The sequence below is a fragment of the Rosa chinensis genome, chromosome 4 (genome assembly GCF_002994745.2).
Source record: "Rosa chinensis cultivar Old Blush chromosome 4, RchiOBHm-V2, whole genome shotgun sequence".
Classification (NCBI taxonomy): Eukaryota; Viridiplantae; Streptophyta; class Magnoliopsida; order Rosales; family Rosaceae; genus Rosa; species Rosa chinensis.
This window is the reverse complement of record NC_037091.1, coordinates 38,663,644-38,683,440: the sequence shown is the minus strand read 5'-3', so window position 1 is coordinate 38,683,440 and position 19,797 is coordinate 38,663,644. Positions and strand designations below refer to the sequence as shown.

General features: G+C 38.8%; 1 protein-coding gene, 2 long non-coding RNA genes and 1 pseudogene across 4 annotated transcripts; 1 reads left to right on the top strand and 3 right to left on the bottom strand.

Moving 5' to 3' along the window:
• Window positions 1-608: 608 nt before the first annotated feature.
• LOC121052527 (probable sucrose-phosphate synthase 2) lies at window positions 609-1,797 on the bottom strand. Of its 2 annotated transcripts, none has more exons than XM_040517752.1 (3): window positions 1,580-1,797; window positions 1,361-1,488; window positions 609-1,261 (listed from the first exon to the last, which is right to left on the bottom strand). In XM_040517752.1, the coding sequence occupies exons 2-3, from the start codon at window positions 1,450-1,452 to the stop codon at window positions 970-972; spliced, it is 384 nt and encodes a 127-aa protein (XP_040373686.1). In that variant the 5' UTR covers window positions 1,453-1,488; window positions 1,580-1,797; the 3' UTR covers window positions 609-969. The 2 variants fall into 2 exon arrangements, with proteins under 2 accessions (XP_040373686.1, XP_040373687.1); XM_040517753.1 differs by having other exon boundaries at window positions 609-1,246.
• A 1,992-nt stretch (window positions 1,798-3,789) lies between these two features.
• Window positions 3,790-5,954, bottom strand: LOC121052845 (annotated as a pseudogene).
• Window positions 5,955-12,304: 6,350 nt separating this feature from the next.
• On the bottom strand, window positions 12,305-14,650 carry LOC112196567. The gene is made up of 3 exons (XR_002935276.2): window positions 14,460-14,650; window positions 14,167-14,248; window positions 12,305-12,363 (listed from the first exon to the last, which is right to left on the bottom strand). It is a non-coding gene; the product is annotated as an uncharacterized LOC112196567 (long non-coding RNA).
• A 2,409-nt stretch (window positions 14,651-17,059) lies between these two features.
• On the top strand, window positions 17,060-19,070 carry LOC121052971. The gene is made up of 3 exons (XR_005810423.1): window positions 17,060-17,883; window positions 18,000-18,286; window positions 18,466-19,070. It is a non-coding gene; the product is annotated as an uncharacterized LOC121052971 (long non-coding RNA).
• Window positions 19,071-19,797: the final 727 nt, after the last annotated feature.

The window sequence follows — 19,797 nt, the reverse complement described above, 5'->3', positions numbered from 1 at the left end:
CTTTAGTGGATTTAGCATAGCGGGACGATACCTGCTGCCCAAAAATAAGTCTACTTGGGTTTGGGTTACAACTTCATCCATTTCGAAATCCATAAGGAAAACAAGCCCTTATTGGAGTTAAGTAGCGGCGATTGAATAGGAAACTTCAATCAATAATCCTTATATGGCAAGGAACAGTCGAAACCCTAGGTATAAATACCAGGTTTCAAGGACGAATTAAACACAACTCTCAAATCAACTAATTGCACAGATTATCAAGCCTCCCCCGAGCAAACCTTCAACCTAGTTGAAACCCGGCGACCGTACTTCCAGTCCTAGTCTCTCCAGGAGCCGACTGCCAGTATCACTGCCACCGATACTACCAGCGAAGCAAGGGTAACGCCCTCGAAACCCAGCGAAGCTAAAGCCACGATTTAGCAAAACTCGTGCTTTCTCAGAACTTCCCAGTGATTGCTCTGCTCAACCTACAACGTTGAGTATCGATTCGGTGACGCGAAGAGATCACAACCAAAGCCCTTACCCGTAAGGCAAGAAGTCCTTTTCTGAAAGGCAGAGAAAAGAGCCTTGTGACGAGGTTGGTGCTCTCCTCGTCCACATCGCTTGATTCAAGAAGTCAGGTCAAGGGATTCCCGACGACTGCACCCCACGGTGCTGGCATGCCTGCGCACACGCTCAAAAGAGATAGTTTGCAAGCCAACTGGTTTTGGAGCCAAACACCATGTACTCCTCAGTTTCAGTTAATATAGTTTGTCGTCTTTCCCTTCAAAAAAAAAAAAAACACTACCATGTTGCTACTTTAAGCAATATGTTGTGAAAAAACACTACCATGCATGCTCCAGTTGGCTAGCTGGAATCTTAGTAATAGGCCTCGTTTAGATGTGTTTCATTCTCCGCCTTAATTCATTCTTGATGGAAGCCTCGTTTCTTCTCAAAAAATACATAGACCCAGGTTCCGGTGACATCATATAATCACTTTCCAGCAGCAGATTTGGTGACTTGCTTCAGAGCAGTGGCAATCTCATCAGCTGTTGGAGCTTGCATATTTACAATGGCGACGGGTAGGCTTTGAGGAGGAACAATGTCATCTATCAGGTAGCTTCCTGATGTTCTTAACAGCTCTTCAGAACCCAATCCCACCACCCCATTCATGATTATGATCTTGTGAGTCCCTGCTATCATTTCTTCATAATCAGTGTCTCCACTTTCTCCAAGAAACACATACATGTTTGCAACATTCAATCTCCACCTTACAAAAAGGTACCTATTAACAATCAGGCAAAATATGGTATACTATTAAATGGCAATGCAGTATGTAATGAAAAATGGAACACACTCTCCAAGTTGCACATAGCAGCAGTACCTGAGAGCTTGTGCTTGAGAAGCAAGGAGAGGAACAATTTGCATTCGCGTTGAGCTCCTGCAGTACATTGGATGGCAGTGTAGTCCCCGCATACTCAGTTTCTGTCTTAAATCATCAATTTTCCTTGCCTGCAAAAGCAAACCATTCAGAAACTTGGTCCAAAAGTAAAACCAAAGCATTTGTAAATTTCCCACACTCAAACTAACAAGTTTGATTTACCTTACTAGGATCCTTGATTAAGTATGAGATGCAATTAATGGGCGCTGCTTGATTTTATATCTTCTTCAATGTGGCTCATCCTCACCATCAGGGGCATTTAAGAGCTTCCAAATGGTTTTCTTTTGGTCCTTCACAACCCCATCGGTAGTCAACGTGTGACGAATAATCTGGATCTGGGAAAAGTCTTCCATCTTCTTCTGTATAAGTACCGGGGTAGTAGAAGCATGGCAGGGGTCTGTGCTTAATCCAGCTTACTTGGCTCAGTGGGTTGGGCAATATTTGGAAGTTTTCCAAAAATGTCATTACAAGCCTAGTGTGAAGCAGAAGCGTCTAAAGACAAAATGGGAATGCCCTCCAAGTGGGAGGCTCAAAATTAATGTTGATGGGGCGTTTCGTATTGCAAATAATTGTGAAGGTATTGGGGTAGTCGTTAGAAATGATGCAGGTGTGGGAGTCGCAACTTTAGCTAGGCCTTTTTTACATGCTCACTCCGCTTTGCATATGGAGGTTGAAGCGTGTAGAGCGGGTCTTTTACTTGGTATCCACCAAGGTTGGACGAATGTTGATATTGAAAGTGACTCTATCCCATTGATTACTACCCTGAGTAGGGATGAGGAGGATTTGTCCGAGGTGGGTCGTGTCTTGGAAGATTGTAAAGCTTACATGACGGTTTTTCAGTCTATTCGGGTTCGACACATAAATAGAGAAGCAAATGGTGTAGCAGATCGCTTAGCACACCTTGCTAGTGTTGGTTTACTTGATGATGTATGGTTAGATGAGACTCCTGCTATTATTCAGAATGTACTCTATGAGGATTATAGTCATTATTCTGCTGTATCATGGGGTTCAGGTTTTATGTCCCCCCTGTTGCAAAATTTTACTATTAATATAATAAGTGGAACCGGGCGTGGGGCTGAGCCTCCCAGCTAGACTGGGTTCCAAACCCTTTTCAAAAAAAAAAAAAAGTACCGGGGTAGTAAGCTAGCCTCACTTCCACTGCTACAAACCAACGCATCAAACTCATTTGCCTGTATCCTCCCTGATGCCAAAAACTCTACTGTATGCCAGAAACTCTATTGTATGAAAATCTCTACAAATCAACGATTATTATTAGAGATTTGAAGAGGAAGACAGATATTTTAAAACATCATTTCCTCCAGAAAAATTTTGAGTGTCAGACAATATAATATGGAGTTATTACTAGTGATTTCCACTAGAGAATGCCAAATGCGATACTTCTCAAAGATCCATTTAAGCTAAGTTTATTTATGGGGGGTGAAATTTGTACACCCCTAATTACAAATGGCACACCCTTTCAATTTTTTAATATTATTTCTTCTCACAATTTTTGACACTTCCTAAAATACCCTAAAATCTGATTTTTTTTTTTCTTCTTCTTCTTCTTCTTCTCTTTCTACTCTTTCTCTTCTCCTTTTGGGCTCGGAGCTTCAGAGATCGGAAAAATCCAGACCAAAACGTCGACGCGGACGACACCGGTTTCCTCTTCGGACTCCGACCGTCCCAACTCTGACGAATAGGACCAGACTCTGATCACCGGTAACGTACCAGGAAAGTTGATTTGGACACCTCGAATCCTCTATTTGCACCCGGCTCCTTCTCTCTCTCGCCTCTGCCTCTTCTTCTTCTGGGTTTATGTCTGTCCGTCTCTGCTTGCACCCATTATTGCTCTTGGAGTGGCCTCGCTGGCTCACATTGCTGAGTCTATGTAAAACCATCAGCAGCAGCTTCAGTTCGTCCGAATCGGTGCGGTTAATGTGAAGAGGTCCGGTTCGGGGCCTAACAACAACAATCACTCCGGGTCCAGCGAGAGCAGTCCTACAAATACCCGGAATAGCTCCAAAACGGGTCATACGAGATCCAATTCCGGCTCTGGCCAGCTGTTAATTAACTAGGGTAAGAGCTCTTCCACCGTGAACTCGTCGCCGAGATCGAATGTTCTGCCCATCGGGAACATATGCCCACCTGGAAAAATCCTTAAGGCAGGTATGGTTTCGAATTGGAGCTCCAGAACTGACCTTTTGGGCTCCGGGACGGGCTGTTACGGCCATGGGAGCATAATGTGGGGCGGCGCGGCGGCCAAGAGTGTCGGTGCGGCGGAGGCCGTGAGCTCCAGAACAAGCGGCGGCGGAGAGTTGAAGAGAGGAATGGGGAGTGTGGATCCAGAAGAGGTGGAGAGCTGGGAATGAGCACTACAAAAGAGGCAATTTTGCAGAGGCTTTGAGCTTGTATAATCGGGCAATTTGCTTTGTCGCCGGCCAATGCGGCTTACCGGAGCAATCAGGCTGTGGCCTTGACAGGTCTATGGCGACTGGGGGAGGTGGTGAGGGAGTGTGAGCAGGCTGTACATGGAGAAGAAACAGAGAAGATGGTCGTGGTTTTGGAAGAGAGAGAGAGAGAGGACCCAGAGAGGAAGGAAAAAAAAAATATCTGATTTTAGGGTATTTTAGGAAATGATAAAAATTGTGAGATGAAATAATATTTAAAAATTGAAAGGGTGTGCCATTTGCAATTAGGGGTGTGCAAATTTCACCCCTCCTTATTTATATGTAAATTATAGGAAGCTTACCGTGTGGAATGGCACATTATCTTTGCTCATAAACTGATACAACTCCACGTCCTCTGGATTCTTCCACCATTTCTGATTTCTCCCAGTTTGGGGTGTAGCATTTAGTGATTGAAACATATCCAATAGGCGCATCAAACCACACATAGAAAACCTACCAACAACAATGTTCGAACTAAGATGAGAAATTTGGAAACTTACTAAAAAGAATCAGTGGAAGTTGGCAAAACTTAAATTAACATGTATCAACCTTGTCCCTGAAGTTATCATGTGGAACTGGAACCCCCCACTTCAGATCCCTAGTTATACACCGTTGTTTAAGCCCCTATCTGAGCCACGAATTTGTCGCTCGGCATTCTGGCTCCAAGACCCCTCCCCACTGACATTTTATTAAGGATTAAATACTGTTTACTCCCTATATTTATAGGGTTTCATCGTTTCAGTCCCTGACCTTCAAATTTCACCTAAAAAGTCTATAAACTCTAAATTTCCTCCCAGTTGGTCCCTGCCGTCAAAATTTTCTGTTAAAGTTGCTGAAAATGTCTATTATGCCCTCACTTTGTTTTTTTCAATTTATTTTTTCTCTCTCTTTTATTTCTTTTTTCATTTCACCTCTTGAAGGTCTGTGGATTGGAACCATCTTAATAAGGAGATGAACAGAAGGAGGCAAGAGAGCCAGAAGAAGAAGAAGAAGAAGAAGAAGAGGTAAAAAGAAAAAAAAAATAAAAAAAAAGAGAGGAAGATATATATATATATATATATATATATATTTAAGTAAATGAGGGTATAATAGACTTTTTAGGGGAAGATAACACAGTTTTTGATGGATGCTTGACTGCAGGGACCAATTGGGAGTTCAGGAATTTTTTAGGTGAAATTTGAAGATTAGGAACTGAAACGATGAAACCCTATAAGTATAGGGAGTAAGCAGTATTTAAACCTTTTATTAATATACTCTTCCGACCTATCCTTCAGCAAATGCAGTTCCAGGAAACAAATGGTTTGTATCACGAATCTGTGGAGTCAACTTACAGGCCTGCTTACAATTGCCAAAAATGAGAAGCATAATGGCGTAACATTATGTAAATTCGATGCTACAGCTACCACGTGGAAAGAAGTAACTCTTACAAATCCTTAATTATTTATTAATTATATTAGAACAAGGACAGGGACATTTACATACAATCAGGCAGTTAACAAAGTCTTTCCTTCAAGGAAGCTTACATATATATACATATACGATGCATGGTATGTAGATATTAGATAGTAATATACACACACATGGCATGTAATATAAGTTTCAAAAAGTAAAGGATACACAAAAACTCCGTACCTTGCACTTCGGATCCTTTAATTCAATGGGGTTTAAAAGCTTCCCACAGTTCTCACACTGATCTCCTCTTGCAGAAGTATAATCACAAGCTTGAGTTGGGCACGTCCCCTCCACGAGCCTGTCGGCTAAAAACCGTGTGCAAGTGTCACAACATAGCTGAACAACAGTAACTCAAGTTAACTCAACACATATTATAAACAGATCTCAAATCACAATGCTCAGCACGCAAAAAACCAGCCAAAATTGCAACGAAATCGATACAATTACAATCCAGTGAATGTTACCTGCTGCATTGTATTCTCAGAAAGCCAATTATTCTCCAGCAGCCTATTGAAAATTGCTTGGCACACCTCCGTCTGCTCCGGCGTCGAAGTTCGCCCGAATTTGTCAAAACTTATATTGAACGACTCATACACCTGCCGATGAATCGCATAGTACCTACAAAATCCACGAACCATTTCCATCAAGCTCCAAATACATTAGCTGCAGTAAACTATCAAAAATTCACACATAAAATTTCACCGCGAGAAAGTCACTGTGGTCGGGCCGTTTATCGCAGATCAACAATAAACAGCTCGGGCCGGGCTTTAACTTTCAAAATACGGTTTGGACCCGGGCCTGGACATTCAGATATGAAAAAGCCCGTCAGGTCCGTTTTACATAAAAGAGACAAGTGTCTCTATATTATTGGCTATAAAATAGGGCATCATATTTTCATATTGTTGGTCTTCATTACTAATGTAGACCTCCCCCACACCAAGTCATTCTCTCTAATATTAATTCCTAACCCTACTCTCTCTCCTCTCTTCTCTTTTCATTCTGCCGCAAAAGGGAGAACTCCGTTTCTCTCTTCTTCTTCTTTTTTTTTGGTCTCTCTTAACTCCATTTCGCTCTTCTTCTCATTGCAAGAACTCCATTTCTCTCTCTCTTCTTCTTTTGAAACTTCCCATCTTTGAAATCTAGAACCTTCCTCACGGCCACCATCTCACCGATGTCATCGCCCCGTCTTCACTCGTCCCCTACCTTTCGCTTTGGCTCGCTCAGAATTCCAGAATCTCTTTCTCTCTCCAATTGGATCATCCTGTTCCATCGATCCCACGGTCCGCTTTTCCTCTTCTGCCCGCCGTGGTCCATTGCTTGGATCAGTTAATTGATTTGATTTTCCTTTCTTTTTTTTTGTTGTAAAAATCAGATCTGATTAGTTATGTTGTTCGTAAAAATCAGATCTGATTAGTTATGTTGTTCGTTGATAGTTATATAAACATGGTACTCTTGTCTTTGTTATGTTGTTCAGTTGTTTTGGAACTAGCACGCTACTGATCTTCTTATTTATTTATTTTTTTCCTTTCTGTTAATGAAGGCATATGTCACGCCCTTGATTTTTAACATAAATAAAAATTGATATACAATCCCATAATTATACATGCATGATCATTCAACTATCAATACAAAATACTTGGAAATCTTTTTCCCTTTAAACCAAGTATATACTGATTCTCTGAACCCACTATGTCAATATACACTCACTTCACAGAGTTATATATTACACAAGCTTACGAATTAAATTGTCAACAACAAAATAAAATGTAAATGCTCCTCAGAGCTTACTACAACGGAAGTCCAATTAACGGTAAAGTCACAAAAATGACTTCCTACCGTAAAGCTGCAAATGCGCTACCTCAGCTTCAGCCACGGTTATCCTGACCTGCAGGATTAACCCCTACACCGTTTGAATGGTGCACCAGGTTGTCATACAACAAACCCGGTAAGCTTTTGCAAGCTCGTATGAGTAACTTAAAACAATCAACACAACTCACACTGGAAATAAGGAAAACAACTCACACTTTGATTTCCTTAAAAGCACGTAACATAGAAAGCAACTCACTCCTTGGTTTCTATCAAAACGTAACATAGAAAGCAACTCACTCCTTGATTTCTATCAATTATAACATAGAAAACAGCTCACACCTTGAATTCTATCAGTCGTACCATAGAAAGTAACTCACACTTTGATTTCTATCAATCGTACGATAGAAAGTAACTCACACCTTGATGTCTATCAATTGTTAATAAGGAAAACAACTTACACCTTGTCCCCTTAAAAACCGTTAATAAGGAAGCAACTCACACCTTGTTCCCTAAAAACACGTAATCTCATGAGTTAGATATAATTTTGCACCGTTACCCCATGAATCACAAATGGCAGACAGACTAGAGCTCTAACTGAATTCGTAACCACTCGTTCGGCCAAAGACGTGATTACCTGATATGCTGCCCAAGGTCGCTCACAAACCTTCATTCCTCGGACCTCTCAATGCCTCGGAATAAAACATTAAAGAAGTCACTCAAGACTCATAATGTTACACAAATCTCAATGCTTTTCAAAACAAATCGAATCAACAATTCCACAATCATTTGTTTTCCGAAAAGCCACAACACAAAACAATAAAAAGCATTACTCATGCATATTGTTTTCATAAATCAACCAAAATCCACCAACACACACACAGATATATATATATATATATATCACGTAAATATATATATATATATATATATATATATATACACGTAGTCATTTGCTCAGGAATGCCTACTAATACCAACTATAATTTGCAATTAATAAATAACTCTCAAAACGATAAGGGTATTCCGTTCGTAAATGAATCTTGTGAGATTACTCACCTTGAAATTCCCGCTGCGTCTTCAATATAGAACAAAGCAGCCAACCATAAAATAATCGTCCAATAATACTTCGTCAAGTACTTATCCACATACGGTTTCAACTTAGTAACGATTCACAATTGAATTAAGTCTGAAACCCCTGTTTTGAACTAAAATCCCCAAAGTGGCACTAATCGAGGCGACACTATGCCAAAAAACTTATCAGATGACAGACAGAAACTGTTGTCTGATTTGGAGTGCCACCATTGTAGAGCGAGCCGTTGTCTGTTGAAAATTCAGACAACGGTGGAACATTGCTGTCTGATAAACAAACAGGCAACGAGTATGTGGTATAACTGTTGTGTGATGGCTCGACAGATGACTCGGCAGATGCCATGTGCAGCTGCACAGCAGTTGAAGCGCTGCCTTCAGACAACAGTGCTTGGTTTCAAGCTGTTGTACGTTAAGCATATCAGACAACATACTTTTATTTTTTATGTTGTCTGATTGATCCTCAAACTTCAGTGCTTGGACTATATCTGTTGTATGATCAACATTTGGGACAACAGAGTTCAATTGCAACTGTTGTATGATTTAGTTTTTGGACAACAGAGTTCAATTGCTTCTGTTGTATGATTAAAGTTTAGAAGACACTGATTTGTTAAAAACAGATGTGTGATATGAATGATGGCAATCAGTTTCTGCCCTATTTTTGGCCATTCAGACAATGGGCAGTCGTCATTATATATATTTTGTTGTGTGATTGTTTGAACATTCCATTCCTAAATTAGATTGTGCATTCATTTGGTCCATTTACCAAATGAACAGTACTTCATCAAACACGAATATTGGAAACCATCAAATGAGTAATCTAATTAATACTTTAAACTTCAAACGCAAAAGAGGTGCATTTCCCAATCAGAGAAGCCAACATTTTAAACAAGAAAAGCATTCTAGGGCATGCCCATCTACTTGGGACATCAAAAAGCTGATACACATATATGTATTGTTCCAAAACATGCCACATGGTGCATGACAATGTACCAGCAGAGAAGCACAAAAAAGATGCTTTCCTTATCAAAATTGTACTAGCAACAAGCGCGCTACTTCAAGGCTCATGCACATATGTTTTGACAACAAACTTCCCCCACTCATTTCGCACTTGATCAATATCTGCCTGGGTGTATTGGTTGCTGCCACTCCTCTCCCACTGAAATCAGTTTATTATATCAAAAGGATTAGTTAATCATTTTGGTGAATAAAGCATGGACATAATAACAAAGTCCTAAGAAATTGAGTCAAGTGACTATATTTATAGCTATATATGTCGATACCTTAGAAGGAAACAATGGCATGTCTTTATCCTCAATGATATCTCTTATGTGTTAGAATATGACATTGCCAGAAATAGAGACTAGAATGATGGAGAAAATATATGCACTACAAAACAGTGTAATCTAGCATATCGTTGCCTACATAATAGTCTGTAAGATAGTACTTCATTGTCTCAAAAGAAAGAATTCTGACTTTAAATGACATAATACCAAAAATAAACATAGAACTAACTTGAAACCATAACAATATAATTTCAATTCTTCCTAGCTAGAGGAGTAGGACTATAGGAGGCTGGAGAGTGGTACCACAGCATTACTGCTGTACTTTATCTGAAAATATCCAATTTCTTTGATTCTAAATCACTTTCAAAAATCATATTGATTAAGATTTATTAACAAACAATACTTACGCCTAAGTTTTTGATGCCTTTGTCTCCGCCTCCTGCCTCGTGGGACTATGCATGGACATAGTCCATTTATGGCCTTAGAATGAATGTGACATCAACTCCCATATTTATGGCCTAAGAAAAATAAGGTTTAAAACACTCTAAGAATTGTTTCAGAATAAAGGAATTACTTGTGGAGATATCATGAATTATAACCGAAGGATCAGACAGGTGAGATTTTGGTCCTTCCAGATTGGCTTTCCATAATCCAATAACTGTATGTGGTTGAGCATCCTGCTTATCAGAAGAAAAAAAAAAGGAGATTAATATTCCAAAAAATAAAAGGTAAAATAAGAATATAACAAAACTACTAGACAATTCAGAACACACAAAATAAGTGAACCAAGATGATTCAATCTAGAGTAAAGAAAGGTACATATAAATAATTTGGATAATCTATCAAAACTACATGGTGAAAGAAAATGAGCCAACATGGAAATCAAGTTCATTAGCAGCCAAAAACACCAACAATAATATATGAAACATGGAAATATGTTACAGAACACTGCATAACGAGTCCATGGTCTTCATCACAGTAGAAATTGAAAATGAAAGAACAAGGGACATAATACTTCAAAGTTACGAAGCCAGAGGCTTTTAAGTGGGAACACAAATGTACAGTATTTGAATATGGTTAGACATCAGAGCAGTGGTTAAATCGCCGCCACCATTCCAGCAACCTAGCTGCTAAAGAAAATGTACAAACCTAATATTAAATTCTCAGACCAAACCACGACACGAGGAGCCAAAGCAATGTTCTGCCCTCCTTGGTAATCACAAGGGAAAATTATTCAGCCAAGAGGGGCTGAACTTGAAATAAAATGAAGGTCTTTCTGTCTCCAGGAGGTTGAATGGCTGTTGGTTTATGCACTTACTGATCAAGTTTATCCCCAAAGGCAATTTAACTCCCCTGAATTTCCATTTATAAAAGGAAAATGGTGCTAGCTTGTCAGGACCCACTCCGGAATTACCCCCTTAACTCCATGATAGACCTGCGGGGCCCACTTTTAGAGAAAATTCGACAGAACTTCCCCTAAAAGTGGACAACCCTAAACCTGCTGAAAACACTTCTAAGCAAAATAAATTTCAATGCTTGAAGCCACCCTGCTTCCTAGCAACAATCCGCAATTTCCAAATACAAACACCATACTACATAAACATATCCACTTATGTAAATTACAACCCAGCAAATCAAATCTTCCAACTTCCTTCAATATTATACAACTCCCATACACTCATAATTATACAAATGTATAAATCCAACCTTTTAAGGTAATCAGAGCAAACTATAGAACACACTCGAAATATAATACATAAAGTAGGTTAATAAATAACCTACTGAGGATAGATGGCAAAGGTGGTGCTAGCCTCCACTCCTAAGCCGGTCAGCAACGCTGCGATCTGGGCAATTGAAACCAAAGGGCCCAAGGGAAAGTACATAAAAACGTTAGCGTGAGTGGACAAAATAAATAAGCATAATGGAAGAAAAGTTTATACTTTCCCACAGATTTAAATTTAATAAAAACTCGATGCATGCAACGTTTATAAAACGTATTTCTTTAAATTCAAAAACTCATGAAAAGCATACCAGCCCCGCTGGTTAAAAGAAATCGGACTAGCCCCGCTAGTCAAGTAACGATAAAATATGGGGAAGAAATTTCACCATACGAAAGAAGGGAGTCTCCCAGGCTCGGGTCGGAGTGTCCCACACTCTGGAGGATCCCATGCTCTGCTCTTACTCACCCACAAACACATAGTAAGCAGGGAGGAGTACTAATAGGCTAGCTAGCAATAAAATATAACGAACCAGGTATGGTGGGTAAAAACTATTCAAAACCAATAAATCTATAAGGCTTCCCCATGTCTCACGAATAAAGAAAACATGGGTACGATACCCAACCGTACCCAGAAATTCTCGTAAAAAGTCGTATAAATCAACAGCGTGTCCCACACGTTAAAAGAATAATTAGGTTGTCATTAAGGCATTCCCAATGCCAAAATCGAAAGTCGATAAATAAATATGGAGATTTACTCCATCGAAATCTCATTCCGAAAAATAAAATCTCAAATCGACGAATATAAATATAATATAAATAGTATAAATTCAGAAATCACATCAGAAACAATTCGTCGAAAATCAACATCAATTATAAATTCGAATCTGAGCATAACAACTTAATAACCGAAACTCACAACCGGTATAAATTATAAATACTTCACGAAAATCATTATTGGAATCAAATCCAGGAGATAAATCGCAATCAAATTCATATGCTCGGAAAGTAATATATATGTTAATTAAATAGAACATACTTTAGTAAATAAATGCATGCATCACTTATTTAAAAACAAAAGTCCACTCACAGTGTACGGCTAAGCCTGCCGTCGATCCGAACCCTCCTCGAGGGAATCCTCCTCACATCCTGTACAACACAACGTTCGTAAACCATAATTACTGGATGGAAAACTAAATTATGTTAAGTAAAACCAAACCCTAACATTATCTTTATATGCCCAAAACCTCCCAATCTTCTTCACTAATGTCATTCCCTTAATGTATGGGCTTTAGGGCCGAATCAAGGAAATCCGATGGATGGATTCCTCGTAATTCAATTAACAATTTCCACCCTTGAATAAACATCGAAATCCATACTCCCTCTTCTCTAATTCTATCCCAAAGCTGCCATTATGAAATTAAATGTATAATTGACTAATTATCTCAACAACAGAGGTTAAAGACCGGCCAAACACTGTCTCACGCGCCACCAACAGTGGCGGCGCGTGGCACCCACGCTCCGGTACCAACCTCCACCACCGGCTACCAAATTCCATGTACAGCAACAACTCAACCCACTGATTAATTTTCTCAACTACAACTCATCCAAATTTTACCTGGAAATGGTCGAATCCGGCCGGTGAAGATAACCCAGAAATTCAAGAACCCTAGGTTGTCGATTCGGCCTCTACACAGCAAATTGAAATGCAAGACCTTAGGGGAAATGATCTCCGTCGAAAACCGAGCCTTCGACGCCGGTTTGGTGACAGGAGATGGCCGGAATCGCCGGAAATTGGCACAAATCGTGAACTGCTACAGTCACCTTCCCAGCTCAAAATCGAGCTCCTCCGGCCAAATTTCCACAAAATACCACCACAGATGCCACAAGGGGGAGGAGAAGAGCCTGGGGATAGCCGGATTTCGTCGCGGGTCGGCCGGAGGGGGAAGAAATCGAAGGGAGAAAATCGGGCCGAAAGGGAGGAAGGGTCGGGGAAGGGGAAGAGAGAGTTACCGGGTAGAATTTCCGAAAATGGAAATCTACCAACAGTAATTTCCATATATATATAAATTACCATGAACAGTAACTTCTACATTTTTGGCCATAACTCTCACATACTAAATCCAATTTTTACGCACCACATATACACGCGCTCGGTTTAAAGTCCTCTACAACTTTCATGAAGAACATTTCCTCAAATTTTGACCCGAACAAAAAATCAACTTTTAGGGCCACTAAAATATTGATAAAAAGTAAAAATTGAAAGTATTCGACAATTACCGTCCAAATAGTGAGTAAATCGTTAATTCTAGGTTCGGGACGTAACATAGCTTCTAGAGCATCACAACCACAATTCAGACTACAGAGCTCATTGTAAGAATTGAGTATGTTACTTTACTGAAAGTTGAGAAAGAATATACATGTTGTATCCTGGTCGTTGCTAGTTTCAAGTATGGGATTGACTTGAGTCCAGATTTACTCATATGAGTTTGTTTTCGCTAATAGGGAAGTTAGGTACTCTGTGGACATGAGGCAAGATTTTGGCCAACCAAATAATTTATACCCAACAGAACAATTAATAAATAAACAAATACATGGTGAAGTAAGTTTACTTTGGTCATCAATTAGGACAGATATAATTCTAAATGCCTTAGAAGACAATATGATTGGAGAACACTATAGTTTAGTGCTCCTTATATATCTTCAATAACTTTGATGGCACAATTTAAGGGATGATTTATTAACATGTTTAACAAAGGAAAAAAAAAACAAATATTCTAGTAGATAACAGTTATATAATTTCAAATGTGGCCAGAACATTAACTCAACCTAGTGCTAATCATATCATCTCCAAGCAATCATCTAAAGCATACACTACTTGTGACTTGACTTCAATGTATGCATACAAAATTAAGAGCAAGTAAACAAAATATAACCTCCTACTCTACGTACCTCCATACTAGAATATATTGCAAGCTCCAACTTGTAAGGCTTGGTAGGTTTACGGGAACCACATGGCAAAACAACAACCCAACTGCAGAGAAGCCAACAGGTATACATACAAGTGACCATTCAGACAATTAATAATAACAAGCAAGAGCTGCATAATCTTCTTCAAAGCAGATCAAGCAATCTGTCATATGCTCATGAACTTACAAACCAGAAAACACTGCTTAGTATACATTAGAAAACGAACTGCAATTTGAGCTCATAATACGAATAATCCTTGAGCCAAAAAATCATACCTGAAGTTTAACAAAAGGGTAATGGTATCCTACAGCATTGACATTCGATTTTCTTTCAAGACCCACTTTTAGAATCAGAAGCAAATTTCGACCCAGAATTGTTGTTGTTAGAACTTTGATCGATTCCTCCCTGCAACTCGAAAACCAAAACCAACTTTAGAACAAGAAAAAAAATCTAAACTTTATCTCAATTTGACACCTCAAAATGAAATCAGTTGTCTTACTACTTCCATGGTGGATAAGCTTTTTAAAACAAAAAAACAAAAAAAGGACAAGCGGTGGAATAAAGCAAGCAGACCAAGTGGTGATGGTCCAAACTTGCAGCAACAAAGTCATCCCCTCGTGGTCATGTCTTTTGTTGACAAGTTTTGGCGGTGGAAAGTGATCGAGACACATGAAGACAAGACTTCATATATAATTAAGCCCTACTCTATAAACTATAACATGCTACAACTTCATTTTGAAATGGGAATTAAATGGCAAAATGACAAGAGCCAATGTCCAGATCATTGGAAAAGAAACATAAAGCATACAATGGAGTTGGTGATGTAGTTAATTATGCTTAATTGAAGCGTGCTGTGTTCGGACAATTTCAATTGGTGTCACAATAACAAATATAGAAAGGAAACTTTATATTATATTAAGCTGTGTCTACCTTTTTGTGTTCTGTAGAGGGACGAATTAACATCAAGAAAGTTTTGTTAGAACTTAGATAGCTGAATTGCATACCCAGCTTCCCTTGGTGTTAAAGGTTTAATCTTTCCATCCCTAATTTATATCAAACAACTAAACTCCAAACTAACCACAGTAATATATCTAAATGCAACATAAAACATTATAATCTGTAAAGTAAAAGAGCAAGTCTCTCTCTTTCACTCTCAGTTCCATAGCAACATATATACCATTCTTTTTGGCAGCAAACATATCTCTCATTTGCTTCAACTCCAATTCTTCGTTGTCAGCTTGCATTCTTGTAGCACTCCTACGATGAATTGGAAACAATCCAAGTTAGAAAATAGACAAGAAAACTTAAATAAGAAGAGAAACCCAGTAATCAAAACAGAAAAAAGGTTGAGAATTTACTTATAAAATGGTGGAATCTGTAAGTGGGGTCCTTTTGGTTTTGAAGAAGAGCTTGAAAAATGGTTTGTTTCATATGGTAATTTGGTGGGTTTTCGTTTTTGAAAACTAGAGCATGAAATGGTGTGAGTATTCAGAGACGGAAATCCCAAAGCTTCCACTGGAGTGTGAGAATAAGAGTAAGAGTGAGCAAATTGCAGAGTCTTGGGATTTGGTTATCTTCTTCTTCGTTATTGTTTGTTGGCAACTGGCGATTATGAGGCTAATGAGATATATAGCTTCCGTGCCAGTTACCAACCTATAGATCCATGCCCAGAAATCAAAAATTACTAGAATTGTCACATACCTCACTAGGCCAAAAAAGTGATCAGACAACGGACCAAATTCGTTGTGTGATTTGGACGATTTCCGTTGTGTATCGGAGCGTTGTGTGATTAAAAATCACACAACGGTGGAAACCCGTTGTGTGAATCACAAACAGTCAACACTTATTTTGTTAAAACCGTTGTGCCTTCTCTCGGCAGATGGCAGCCACAGTTGCCGCGCAGTCATGCTGCACATGTCATTGGCATCATTCACACAACGAAAGTTATTTCCGAGCCGTTGTATGAAATGAAATCAGACAACTGTATTTTATTTTATCTGTTGTATGAATTATCCTCACACTTCACTTTTGGAAATTTTATTGTTGTGTGTTAGTTTTAGATAACGTATTCTAGTTATTACAGTTGTGTGATTGTAAATCAGACAACGTATATTTGTTAGAACCGTTGCATGTTATATAAGAATTCATTGTGTGTTAGTTTTAGATAACGCATTCTAGTTATTACAGTTGTGTGATTGTATATCAGACAACGTATGTTTGTTAGAACCGTTGCATGTTATATAAGAATTCATTGTGTGTTAGTTTTAGATAACGTATTCTAGTTATTACAGTTGTGTGATTGTAAATCAGACAACGTATGTTTGTTAGAACCGTTGCATGTTATATAAGGATTCATTGTGTGAACATCCAAATTGTTACTTCAGACAACATTATTAACATTAGAAATTATGTTGTGTGATAATCGTCTTTCCTCGATTTTGTACATTGATAATAATGCTCGATTTTACCTAATAAACAGTGACTAATTGTAAAGAAAAGACACTGGAATCCATGAAATGATCAGTAATCCAACTCATACTATTTGAAGAAAAACATTCAAACTTTAAAAGGGAGGATTTCCCAATCATCCAAGCCAACATTGAAAGAAGTAAAGCATTCAAATGCATGCCCATCTACTTGGGACATCAAAAGCTGATACAAATACAAACTATTTGTTACAAAACATGCCACACAATGCATGAATATTGTACCAGCAGAGAAGCACAAAAATGATGCTTTCCTTCAACAACAACCTACTTCCTCTTGTGCTTTCCTTTAGCTCCTACACATATGCCTTCACAACATACTTTGCCCATTCATTTCGCATCATATCTATGTCTGCTTGGGTATATTGATTGTTGCCTCTCCTCTCCCACTGAATCAATTTATTATATGAAAGTGAGGCATGGACATAAAAGAGTCAATATAAACCAAGTTAAAGTGACTACATTTATAAACTACACTTGTACCTTTCTTGGAAACAATGTCAGGTCTTTATCCTCAATGATGTCTCTCATGTAACGCATAACAAAGTACCCGCACTCCTTATTAGTGGGTTGGGGAGGAATACCCTAAAAACAAATGATGTGTAAACAAGTCGAAAAATGAACCAAATCCAGTATTTTCAAGACAAAAATATACTTAGGTGCATGAAACTTACGGCCAAATTTTTCCACAAGACTGAACTCCGACCTTTCTTCTGCCTTTCAGCATTGAACATAGCTATTGCACTATACCAGAACAAGAAAATTAAGACTTCAGAAAAACTAAAGAAGGCAACAATTATTTTTAAATAGATTTAATGATCTCAATATGTATGATCAATACAAGTGACTTACGATTCCACAATCTTCATCCAATCTCCGGTGGGCAAGCGTCTTTTAAGAGGATCCATAAAATAGGCAGTGCTTTGGTCTGGATCGATAATTGTCAACATCCAGTGATCACTACATACATAAAGTATATATGTTGAACAGAGCTAAAATTAATTGCAAAGAATAAACGAAAAAAAAAACCTTCATGGACTTACCCCGAGTTGAATGGCAACATGAACATCTGTCCAGGTTTTGCAGTTACAAGCCTATCTCTAATGTGTTTGGCCCTAACAGTTCCAGTTCCAGACCCTTTTGCACCAATCAGTGAAGGATCAACAAATGCAACCATGTCCACCATTTTATAAGCAACCATCTGCTCATAGAGGTACCTAAGCGTCAACCATTTACACCAAACAAATTACTTTCAGCAATAAAATTCAGCAACCATATATGTAATGAACAATTTGAATGTTTTATACCTTTGGTACACAACAATACAAGTTCCAGAAACTTCCCTCATGCTTGCAAGTCGTCGAACATCTGATCCCATTATAAAGGTCTTGCGAGAGAATCCAAAGACTTCAGGTTCTATGTGTAAGCTGATGGTACGTCCATCTCTGAATTTGTCCTCACCCCATTGGCATAACATCTTCAATGATTCTGGTAATTTAGATGCCATTGATGCCATGCTAAATTGAACCTCTGAGTCTTGTTCCTCTATCTCCTTCTTTTTCCTCTTCTTCTCAGCATTATCCAAGACAGGTTTCTAGAACAAATATAAATGCAAGGTATATGTTATACATCTGATATAAAATTAAGCAAATTTATTTTCACAAGTGAATGTAATCTTAGTAGCTCAAATTATACTAACTTCTTACCTTCACAAGTGACCTTATGATTAGGTCTTTGGGCCATGCTACCCAACTCCCCATAGCTTGCTTAACAGTTTCAATTTCATCTTTAACAGGGAATGGGACCTTTGCTTTTTCCTCAATCGCCTCATAGATGGAAACACGCATATTGCCATCGCCGAGTGGAGCTCCATGAATAACTTGGGAGCTATCATGACACTCCATAACAGTGGCATAGGCCACAATATGGTCAACAGAACCTAATGCCAACTGGCATTTAATCTCAGCACTAGGTGACTGAAAAGAAGAAAAAAAAATATTAGACTTTGTGCCTATATCTTTGAATTTATAACAGATCCTAACGTAATGAAACAACCATATCAATCCTACCATTATTGGTGTAAAGTGGAACTAACTTACCTTTTTTGAAGCGGAAAGCAATGTCAAATCCACAAATTCTGCTCCATCCTGAAGCTCTAGCTCCTTAGGTACAGCATTGTCTTCCAAAGTCTCTTTAACAGTCTCTCTCACATGCTTATCCAATGCAGGCTGGACAACTACTTTGTCAACCATGTTTGTCAACTCAGTAGGGTCCTTGGAGCATGGCGATACATCCAAAAGGCCTTCCTTCACGACCTTTGATCCCTTCTTTGTACGATGCATGGTCTTTTGTTCAATAAGATCAAAAGCTCCTATCACTACCTTGAAACCAACATGGTCCACATAATGTTCTTTCACTGGTTTTGGTACTTGTTCTTGAGCAGCCTCATCTATTGTGCGTGAACAACTTCCTTGACCAGAAACATATGTATTATTAGGTGTAACACAATTCCCATCTTCTTTTGCACCTACCTTTGATTCTAGTTCTGCAAACTTTGCTGCCCAAAATGCCCGCTCCTCGGCAATAATCCTTTCCTTTGCATCCTCGATAATCTTTTCCCTTGCCTCCTCTACTATCTTTTGTTTCTCTTCTAACATTATTTTTTGCACACTAACTCTAACTGTTGCTTCTAAACTCTCCTTTCTCCGTTTGGGCATATGGAAGTAGGAAGAGGGAGTGATACGACCTCCCACTCCACGCACTCTTCCCCCATGTTCAGGAGTCTCCAACGCTAATGTCAAGACATCGTCACTTCCCTCGACAGATAGGTCTCCATCAGCAACTCTTTTCTTCAATGATTCCTGACATATTTATAGTACAAGCATTAATGTTCTACCTACGCAAACTGCATACACATACATTGGTTATTTATACTTACTATTTTGTCAGCAGTTTTTTTAGTCCTTTCATCTTTGAAACTGCCATCCTTGGACTGCCGTCCTTTGATCCAGAGTGTGGCCCTATCAACTTCCTCATCACCCATCTCCTCAACCTACAACAAAAACTACTTAATCAGCCAACTTTCTTATTGTAAAAACTACACACAAGTAGTTTAAAAAACAAGTTT

What these genes read in the sequence shown, in the direction of transcription:
- LOC121052527 (XM_040517752.1), bottom strand. Translation starts at nt 1,452, where the DNA reads ATGCGGGGACTACACTGCCATCCAATGTACTGCAGGAGCTCAACGCGA. An exon ending in TCTCAAGCACAAGCTCTCAG is followed by an intron (nt 1,262 to 1,360) that starts GTACTGCTGCTA and finishes GATTGTTAATAG; the next exon opens with GTACCTTTTTGTAAGGTGGA.